The sequence below is a fragment of the Oryza glaberrima genome, chromosome 10 (assembly GCF_000147395.1).
Source record: "Oryza glaberrima chromosome 10, OglaRS2, whole genome shotgun sequence".
Taxonomy (NCBI): domain Eukaryota; kingdom Viridiplantae; phylum Streptophyta; class Magnoliopsida; order Poales; family Poaceae; genus Oryza; species Oryza glaberrima.
The window spans coordinates 6,093,671-6,104,993 of record NC_068335.1 but is presented as its reverse complement, the minus strand read 5'-3'; the positions used below and the strand labels follow the sequence as shown (position 1 = coordinate 6,104,993).

Genomic DNA, 11,323 nt, shown 5'->3' with positions numbered 1-11,323 from the left:
GGTCACTTATGGATAAGCTTCCTTTAGTAGATTGATTTCCTTAGCCGAATATAGCAGGAATCCGACTGTTGGCGACTTGATAACTCCTATCGGCTGATTCCGAGATGCTGCAGCCGATAATGACTCTAAGCTGATGATGTCTTTGCCGATTACCAAATTTCACTGTTAACAGTACGTAAGAAGTATTTTTTGCCCAGGTCCACAATAAGATATTTGTCCTCATGTATATGGATATATGAGGAAGGTGTTACTTTTTTTAATAATAGATCTAATCTAATGGTATAAAATATTGGACCCACCCATTTTAGTGAAAATGAACGAATTCATATACTGTGATGGACTGGAAGAGTATTGGTTTCTACCCTTCAAATTTTATTAGCTATATAATAGGATTATATAAGTAGGAGAGAGGGATGATTAGAGGAAGGAAGAAACATATACGTACTATGTATATGTGTACTTGCAATTTGGGCCAGTGGGTGGGAGAGAGCATATGCACGTACGTACAGGTGTGACCGTATATACTTCTAATTTCTAATATCTAGGTTGTTGTAATATTAATTTAATCTAATAGTTTATAATATTAGACCTACCAATTTAAGTTAAAATAAACGTTACATATGTTTTTTTCTCAAAATTTATATGATTTTCTCTAATTTATTAGAGTGTCACGTGCTGTGGTTTAGGAGCGATCATGGAAGTCCCATGTGGCCCAAAATTTATATGATTTTCTATAATTTATTAGAGTGTCATGTAATATCTTAGGAATGATTATAGGAGTCCCGCGTGGCAGCTTGAGAGTGTTTGCTAGAAGTTTAATGGACTTTTAGTATATAATAGATAATAAATGGTTATATATATAATGGGTGTAAACTTTATTTTAAAATATTGCATTTCTAATTTAGGTATGTATATTTGGAAAGAGCGATATGATGATATAATTTATATATGTTTGTAAAGACCTAGATTTAACGCTGGTGTGATATTTTAGTTATGAGCTTAGTAGCTAGTTGTCCGCAAATATAGACATAATATTTACCTTACACGGTTACAGTGTACTTATATTTTGCATTAACCCTTCTCCTTTTTACAAAGTACCAAGCCAAAAATAAGACATATATATGTATGCATTTATATTCCAAAGAAACTATATACAAGGAAAAAAAAAAGAGGATACAAAAGGAAGGAGAGCGGCGTGTTTTTTTTTGTTGCGATACATACGTACATCATGTACGTACCTATCGGGATGTGAGAGTCCGGTGGGACAATAGTTGTAGTGCGGTTAGCTTTAAGACAAATATAATCTAACGGCTTATAATATTGGACCACCAATTTTAATGAAAATCAACGTGCGGATGTTTTGCTTTTTTCTCAGATTTTCTAGGATTTTCTCTAATTTATTAGAGCGCCATGTGGTAACTTGAGAGCGTTTGTAGGAAGTTTAATGGACTTTTAGTATATAATAGATAATAGATTATTGTAGTATGGAGTTTAAAATATAAGAATGTCAAATCATCATCCCAATTTTCATATTATTTCAATAAAAGATAACATACATTTGTCTATACATTCCGCTACAAAGCGCGGGTATCACAATCAGGAGTTGTCCATTAATGATCATTAGGATGGAAATCAAATGGTAGTTACATGATTATTTGGATAGGATCGATTTGTGTATATAGCCCTTACTATCTTCAATTACATCCTTTGTACACTATTTATACTAGCTTCAGAAGCGCAAGATAATCAATCGGATTACACAATACCCATCTTCCGTAGCTCTCATGCTTCCACTGCCGCTGCCTCAAGAGGATCGATCTTCTAGGGGCATCCCTCTATTCCTCACCATTTTTTGCCGATAGTAGTTCATCTTCGCATTGTTGACCTAAGTCACATTGTTCAGTAGGTAGAAGTTGTCCCTTTGTTTGCCTTTGATGCCATGGATCTGAAGGCCAGCGCCTCAGCTTCGTCTCCCCACGTTACATCACGCAGTGTTTGTGCCATGGCCCACGAGTTCCGTCACTGCTAATGGTCGGCCTTTCCCTGTAGTTGCACCAACCGGAGCTCTAGCAGTCTTGTTCCTCCTCCGCCGGAGCTTCTATCCTGGATACTTTGCACTACTGTAGATCTAGGTCCTTGTCGCCGGCCCTTCAGGCACGCGCTGTGTCCTAGTGCTCTTCTCTAGGCCATGCCATCGGTCATACGAGCCTCCATGGTAGTTGTTGTGTGTTACCTCACTCATCTCTGCGCTAGACCCTCCGTGCCCACCATCTTCACCAAGCTCCTCTAGCCTCCTTGTTGATGGAGGGAGGCGCCAGCGGTCTCTATCACCACATCGTGTAGCAAGCCAAATCTGCCAACGTGCATGTCCATCCTGCTGACCATAGACCTAGAGTTGTTTCCTTTGCTTTCTAAGTTTCATTCCTGCGTATGAAGTGGAGGAAGATAGATGGGAACATAGGGGACGTTGCGAGCGCTGATTGACTCGCTGGTATTGTGGACCACAATAGGAAAAATGCTCTCCAGCTGCTGTATTTGTCATCGCCAACCACTTAGGGTCATTGTCTTTTTTAAGCAACACCACTACGTCTTCTTCAAACTACCAAAATTGCTACTATAGGCCGGTGGTCCAGCCTTTGTATAATTACAAAGATTACCATTCCTGGTCGTTCGCCCTTCTCCTTTGCCTTTGTCCGCTATACCTCATCACCTTTTTGACTACCTTTGTTCTCCTAAAACAGCGGGCTGCATTGAAAATTCTCTTTCTACATCACCATGCACACCATGACCGTCCAGGAGACTTTCGCTGCTGGTCCCTTTGAAAATGGTCCAAGGTTCATGGTGGTCTCCATCCTTGCCACTCGATATTAGCAACACTACTACGCACATGTTCCTTGAGTTGCATCTGAGCCTAGCAAACTTGGTGTGTCATGTTGTCCTCAACGGTTTTGGTGTCATCTTTGTCAACAACAGTACTCGTGATCGTATCCATGTCTTCTTCTTTGTCTTAAGCACACTGTTGCATACCTTGGTCCATGGTAGCATCTTGTGCACCTGCCACCATTCAATGGCTCCTCTTGAGTGTTGTGTGACTTAGCTACATCGTAAGTGGCACTCCAACTTTAGCTACATCTAAGACGAATACGCTATGCATGGCTTCGTTGACTATAGCTACTTCGTGTTCTTCACTTCGGCTACCTTATATTAGCAATGGCATAAGGCATACCATCATTGGGCACTCTTTGTCAGTTTCTTTATAAGTATCAGTGTTACGCGTGCTTGGACCGTAGGAGAATATTAGATCAAATATGTAATAGTCACACGAATATTATGTTCGAATTGATCTGTTTAGAGTCTATGTTTATCTATACCCATTGTATACATTTTATACCAGACTTTAGACTCTCAGTACAATCAACCCAATACCACAATATATGGATCCATACTCGTTTTTTATGATAGACAGGAGTCTAGTTCAATTAAAAAAGTATATTGCTACCCAAGCCTCAACACGACGACAGTATTGGAATATAAGTGAATTCTCTCTCCCTTTTTTTATTGAAATTCTCTCTTTTTTATCAACTTATGTTTTGATTGAACAGATAATTTTTTTGGAAAGGGAGATATTTTACTCAGTTATAGAGTCGGCACCAATAAGATAATAAGATGTGAGATAAAATTACATGTATCATCGGGCCAGAAGGCATTTAGCTAAAGCGTGATTGCATAGATATATATGGCCGGTGTCCGCTAGCAACTGAACTGTGCTTGTCACTGACAGAAGCCATGTATACTCTTGTGATCCTCCCTATTTAAGCCCTCTAAAGACTCCCCTATAATTTTCACGTCAAACCGTCAACTCCGACACGAAGGTGCCTGCAAACCAATTCCACTACTCATGGCACCTCCACCACCTTGTGCCATTTCCCTCTGCCTCTTCTTACTTCTCACCATGGCCGCCGCCTCAGCCACACAAGCCGCCGCCGCAGAGGCAGCCGCGCCGTGCTCCACCACCACCACCGAGTCTACCTCGTCCTCGTCGTTCCTCCGCGCCCGCTGCGCGACCACGCGGTACCCGGAAGTCTGCTACGACTCCCTCCTCCCCTACGCCTCCACGTTCCAGACCAGCCACGTCAAGCTCGCCGTCGCCGCGGCCGACGTCGCCGCCGCCCACCTCCGCGCCTTCTCCGCACGCGTCAAGGACATGCTCCTCCACCGCGGCGGCGGCTCGGAGGAAGCCGCGGCCAGCAGCGGTGGTGGCGCGGCTCGCGTGGACGCCGCGCTGCACGACTGCGCGAGCACCATCTCGGCGGCGGCTAACCTGGCGAAGCGGTCGTCGGCGGAGCTCACACGGCTGGACGCGGACACGGCCGCCTCGACGGAGACGTCGACGTCCGGCGGGAGCAGGCAGGCGAGGTGGCAGCTCTCCAACGCGAAGACGTGGCTCAGCGCAGCGATGACGAACGAAGGGACGTGCTCCGACGGTTTCGAGGAAGCCGGCGCTGCCGCCACGGCGTCGCCGGCCGGGAAGGAGGTCGCCGCCGGCGTGGCGAGCGTGACGCAGCACACCAGCAACGCACTTGCGCTTGTCAATGGCATTCCGTTATGAATGCGATTGACACAGTGTTGTACACTTGTACAGTGTCATGTTTAAGATATATCAATTTCAATTTCAATCGACGGTGCAGATTCAACTAAATACGCCAAACCTGCAGAAGATTAATTTGCTTATCTTTTATTTGTTTAAGAATATAACAAATTAACAATTAACAAGAGAAAGCATAGTATCTGGACAATAGTTATGGAAAATGTTTTTTACAAGAACAATCGCTAGTCTAAATAAGTCATTATTGGTGCGTGGTGCGGGTGCGGTGATAGTTTGGTGTGCTGTGACATACAGACATTGATAGACTCTTGGGACGGTTTAGTTGGTGAAATGAAAATTTTTGGGTGTCACATCGGATGTTTAACTGGATGTCGGAAGGGGTTTTTAGACACGAATGAAAAAACTAATTTCATAACTCGCCTGGAAACCGCGAGACGAATCTTTTGGGCCTAGTTAATCCATCATTAGCATATGTGGATTACTGCAGCACTTATGGCTAATTATGGACTAATTAGGCTCAAAAGATTCGTCTCGCGGTTTACATGCAAACTGTGCAATTAGTTTTTTTATCTATATTTAATGCTCCATACATGTGTCCAAAGATTGATGTTTTTAAGAAAAGTTTTTAGGGAACTAAACAGCCCCAAGAAAGTAACATGTGAAATGTCTTTGCAACAGAGAAACCTATTCTTCTTTATTTAAAAAAAGAAACACATTACAAACACAAACACTCACAATGCATGCACTTATTCTATGAGCATACACATACACATTCTGCCCACATGAGTATTTTTGAAGGACTGGATATCAATATGTTGAAATTAGCAAAGTCACCATGAGTATCTTATTATAAACGGGTGCGTCGCCTAACATTAGAAGGATATTTAGACGTAAATATGAGCACCCGTATCAAGTCTATATCTTGAACTTTTGTGTAGTTTACGGATTGAGCTATATTCACTTTGGGCATAGAAACGTATTGTACTACCACATACATGCAAATCCAAACGATTATTATATTAGAATCTGATCAATCTGCAGTCCTGAGCACATATTGTACTAGCAGATCATATTCCGGTTGCTAGGAGTAATTGTTTAGGACGCCTGGGCTGCTTACATGTTGGAATATTGATCTGGCGCGGCTATCTTTGCATCGTTAATGATTTTCTAGACCAGGCCAGCTACATGTACACATGTGTCCTCCAATTGGAGTGCATTATAAATCCTTAAGAGAGTATGGCGTGCACAATTCTTTAAATATTAATGATTAGGCTCGAGTATGGTGATCTGACTAAAAAATGTCCTTGTACACTCACTTTTGTCTCCAAAGAGATTGTCTTTCCGATTGAATTAATATTCATTGCACAAATGTACTTTGGAAGCAGCATACGACACTGCTGGAGAAACCATCTTTCGTCGGCCGATTTCCACAATAGTCCCGGATGCAATAAAAACCTGGCTAAAGATGATTTTTAGTCCCGGTTCAAAAAGGTAACGGGCATATTTGATTTTTAGTCCCGGTTGGTAACACCAACCGGACTAAAGATCATCTTTAGTTCCGGTTCGAATGCTGTCAGGACATGTCAGGCCCCCCCGGGAATACCAACCGGGACTAAAGATCGTAACTTTAGTTCCGATTGGTATTACCAACCGGGGCTAAAGATCCTGGTGATCTTTAGCCCCGGTTGGTAGCAAAATCCCACCCCTATATATATGTCTTCTTCCTACTCCAGCTGCCTGAGCAAGCTTCAAAATTTCTTCAAAAAAGAGGAGAGGTCATGCCAAAATTTCTATTGAATTTATTTTGGTGATTACATACAAATCGGAGGTGCCTAAAAGGTTTACAACTTCATCCTCCAATGTTTTTTTTTGTCATACTACATTTGTACCTATGTTTTGCACACTTTTTTTGTCTCCAAAATTTAGTTGTAAGTTGATGAGAGAGAAAATGTGTGTGGGGAAGAAAGAATATATAGAAATTTAGTTCATTTGCTAAGCAAGGTTTTATAAAATAGTTGAGAAGGAAAACTCTAGTGAAAGTTAATCTTAAATAATAGAAAACAAACTAAAATGAAAATTAAAAGAAGTAAAACACATTAAAATTAGATTAAAACTTTACACATAGTTTTTAAGAATTATTTGGTGTAATATTTTATGATTTTTGTATGAATAAACATATCTTATAATTATTGTATGACTGTCATTATTGTAAGAATAATTATTTGTGTACGGTTTTTTTTGACTCATGTAGATGGATCGGCAATGGATGTACGCTGACCGGCGGTCCAAAGAGTTTATTTACGGCGTGCACTATTTTTTGAGAGTGGCCGAAGCTAACAGGCAAAGGGGTTTTATTTATTGTCCATGCAATAATTGTAAGAATCAGAAGAAGTATTCTGCATCCGGATTATTCATTTCCACTTGTTTGAGTCGGGGTTCATGCCAAGCTATAATTGTTGGACATCCCACGGAGAGCAAGCTGTTGAAATGGAAGAAGATGAAATGGAAGACAACAATATTCCGGACTTTGCTCAGTATGTTGGATTTGAAGAAAATCAAACGGGTGAGGAGGAAATAGCTGCTGATGGTAACGACGTTGCGGATGATCTTGGTCAGATGTTGCAGGACGCTAGGGAGGACTGCGAAAGTGAAAAGGAGGCCCATAAATTGGACAAGATGTTGGAGGACCACAAAACTTCGATGTACCCAGGTTGCGAGCAGGGGCACAAAAAGTTGGATACCACTCTGGAGTTCTTGCAATGGAAAGCAAAAAATGGGGTTAGTGACAAGGCATTTGGCGATTTATTGAAACTCGTCAAGAACATTCTTCCGGGGGGAAACAAATTGCCCGAGACAACGTACGAGGCTAAGAAGATAGTCTGCCCGTTAGGACTGGAAGTTCATAAGATTCACGCATGTCCGAATGATTGTATCCTATATCGCGGTGAGGAGTATGAGAACCTAGAAGCATGCCCTGTTTGCAAAGCACTACGATAAAATATTAGACGAGACGATCCAGGAGAAGTTGACGGGCAGCTAACAAAGAAGAGAATTCCTGCTAAGGTGATGTGGTATTTCCCTATAATACCACGGCTAAGGCGTTTGTTCAGGAACAAGGGGAATGCTAGAATGTTGCGATGGCACGCTGAAGAGCGTCAACAGGACGGGATGCTGAGACACCCCGCCGATGGTTCGCAGTGGCGAAACATCGACAGAAAATTTAAAGAATTTGGAAAGGACGCACGAAACATACGGTTTGGTTTGAGTACGGATGGCATGAATCCTTTTGGAGAGATGAGCAGCGGCCATAGCACTTGGCCCGTTACGATGTGTATCTACAACATCCCCCCCTGGCTATGCATGAAGAGGAAGTACATAATGATGCCGATTATTATTCAAGGCCCCAAGCAACCTGGTAACGACATCAATGTGTACCTAAGACCACTGGTCGAAGATCTTAAACAGTTGTGGAAGAAGGAAGGTGTCCCCATGTGGGACGAGGACAAACAGGTGGAGTTTAACCTACAAGCGCTGCTGTTCGTAACCATCAACGATTGGCCTGCACTTAGCAACCTATCCGGACAGTCCAACAAGAGGTACAAGGCTTGCACTCACTGTATTGATGAAACAGAAAGTTCGTATCTTAAGCACTGTAGGAAGGTTGTATACATGGGTCATCGTCGATTCCTTACAGCAAACCACCCGGTACGGAAGAAAGGCAAGCACTTTGAACATAAGGCCAACCACCGTACGAAGCCTAAACATCGCAGCGGGAAAACAGTGTTTGCTATGGTTAAAGATCTTAAAGTAGTGTTCGGAAAGGGGCCTGGAAGCCAGCCTATAGAGAGCGAAGATGGTCACGTGGTGATGTGGAAAAAGAACTCTATATTTTGGGAGTTACCATATTGGGAATTCTTGGACGTACGCCACGCAATCGACGTGATGCACCTCACTAAGAACCTTTGCGTAAACCTTCTTGGCTTCCTAGGTGTATACAGAAAGTCGAAAGATACACTGGAAGCACGTAATGATCTGAAGCATACGGAACAACGCGGCGACCTTCACCCGGAACCAAAGGAGAAAGGAAGCCATTACTTGAGTCCAGCCAGCTACACTCTTAGCAAGGCAGAGAAGGAAACTATGTTTGAATGCTTGGAGAGTATAAAGGTACCATCTGGATACTCCACGAATATCAAGCGAATAATAAGCACGAAGGAGAAGAAGTTCACAAACCTAAAGTCTCATGACTGTCACGTGTTGATGACACAACTGCTACCAGTTGTAATAAGGGGTATCCTTCCAGACAATGTCCGGGCAACAATAACAAAGCTATGTGCATTCATGAACGCAATTTCGCAGAAGGTCATCGATTCGGATAGATTAGAAGCCCTTCAAAATGAAGTGGTGCAATGTCTCGTCAGTTTTGAGTTGATATTTCCACCTTCATTTTTCAATATAATGACGCATCTGCTTTGTCACCTTGTGAAAGAGATCCGTATTCTCGGGGCTGTGTACCTACACAACATGTTTCCTTTCGAGAGGTACATGGGCGTTCTGAAGAAGTATATTCGTAACCGTGCTCGTCCAGAGGCAAGCATCGCCAAGGGTTATGGAACAGAGGAGGTCATCGAATTTTGCGTAGAATTTATCGAAGACCTTTGCCCAATCGGGGTACCTGAATCACGCCATGAAGGAAGACTACGGGGAAAGGGAACTCTCGGAAGGAAAGCAATAATGACGGTAGACAACAATTTATTCCGTAAAGCCCATTTCACTGTTCTGCAACACTCTTCATTGGTAGCTCCTTACATCGAGGAGCACTTGGCTCTAGTTCACGCCAGGAACATCGGTAAGTCCGATGCATGGATTACACAGCATCACATTGATACTTTCCCCACGTGGTTACGACAACATCTCATGGGTAACGAGTCGATCAACCAACAACTTGCCTTCCTAGCGAGGGGACCGTCTGTGTCGATCGCGACATTCCAGGGATATGAGATCAATGGGTACACATTCTACACGAGAGCCCAAGACATGAAGAGCACGAACCAAAACAGCGCTGTTCGTGTCAATGCCATGGGACACGATGGAACAACTGCCACGTATTACGGTGCCATCGAGGATATATGGGAACTTGACTATGGTCCTCTCAAGGTTCCTTTGTTCCGGTGCCAATGGGTTAGGTTGACTGGTGGAGGCGTAATGATTGATGACAGTGGTATGACAACTGTTGACCTTAACAAGGTTGGATACTCGGACGAACCTTTTGTCCTTGCCAATGATGTAACGCAAGTCTTTTTCGTGAAGGACATGTCCAGCAAAGGAAAGAAGGGCAGAGGGCCTGACGAGCCAAAGCGTCAAGTGGTTCTCACAGGCAAAAGAAAAATCGTCGGAGTTGAGGACAAGACTGACGAGGATTACGATCAGTTGGATGGGCAACCCCCTTTCACGGTGATGATTGACCCTAGCATCCTCCTATCAAATGAAGACACCCCTTACTCACGCAGCGATCACAAGGAGGGAACAATAGTGAGGAGAAAGTATGTGCGGTCAACCGTCACCGCCGATGTAATGCCGTAATTATTGTGTACACGATGTAAACTATTTTGGATGTATTGATTATCCATATAAATCAATTGATGTATGGCATAATTTACTATCATTCATATGCTACATTTAATTGACTATCATTCATATGCTAATTATAATTGACTAGAGAATTTTTAAAAGTATTAAATCATTCATGTGGCATTTACAGATGTTAATTAGAGTTTTTCACAATTTAATTTACTATCTTTCATATGCTACTTATATATGACTATTCGAATTTTTAAAAGGTTTAAATCATGCATGTGGCATTTACATATGTTAATTAGAGTTTTTAACATTTAATTTAATATAATTCCTACGCTAAGTATATATGATGATTACAATTTTTATTAATTTTAAATCATGCAGTATGTACATACATATCTTAATTAGAGTTTTTACCAATTTAATAATATCATTCATATGCTAAGTATATATGATTATTGGAGTTTTTATTAATTTTAAGTCATATATTTGCTTATTACGATTTATCCACTTAATTTATTATAGACAAAAATAATTTTTCGAAGTAATTGTCATTAATCTTTGTACTTTAAATAATGTTAATACATTAACTTCTATTTTAGAAACACATATGTAAGCGAAAATAATATGCAGTGCTATAATCTTTAGTCCCGGTTCTTAACCCTAACCGGGTTTAAAAAGAATTTGGAAATAGCGGGAAAAGATCTTTACTCCCGGTTGATGAGAACAACCGGGACTAAAGATATCTTTAGTCCCGGTTGTTGAGAACAACCGGGAGTAAAGATCTTTTCTTTACTCCCGATTGTTCTTAACAACCGGGACTAAAGATATCTTTAGTCCCGGTTGTTCTCATCAACCGGGAGTAAAGATCCGGGGGTATATATTTTCCCGGTGCGCCCTCGTCTTCTCCACCAACACTTAACGTTTTCGGCCGATTGATCTCTCTCGGCCTCTCTCCTTTGCCGCCACTGCCTAGGGCAAATCCCCGCGCCGACGCCGCCGTATCTCGCCGTCGTCTCGAGCTCATCGTCCTCGCCGCCGCCTCCGCCTCCTCCGCCGCCGCCGCATCTCTGGGGTGAGAGCCGCCGCCGCCTCTCCCTTCATCAATCTCCGATCTCGATCTCTCTCTCCGTCGCGCCG

General features: G+C 42.4%; 1 protein-coding gene and 1 pseudogene across 1 annotated transcript; both read left to right on the top strand.

Annotated features, from left to right (window-relative positions):
• Positions 1 to 3,867: 3,867 nt before the first annotated feature.
• LOC127753440 (pectinesterase inhibitor 7-like) lies at positions 3,868 to 4,675 on the top strand. The gene has a single exon (XM_052278922.1). It carries the CDS (start codon positions 3,899 to 3,901, stop codon positions 4,607 to 4,609), a length of 711 nt encoding a protein of 236 aa, XP_052134882.1. The 5' UTR covers positions 3,868 to 3,898; the 3' UTR covers positions 4,610 to 4,675.
• Positions 4,676 to 6,872: 2,197 nt separating this feature from the next.
• LOC127786270 (uncharacterized) lies at positions 6,873 to 10,168 on the top strand (annotated as a pseudogene).
• The last annotated feature ends 1,155 nt before the right edge of the window (positions 10,169 to 11,323 follow it).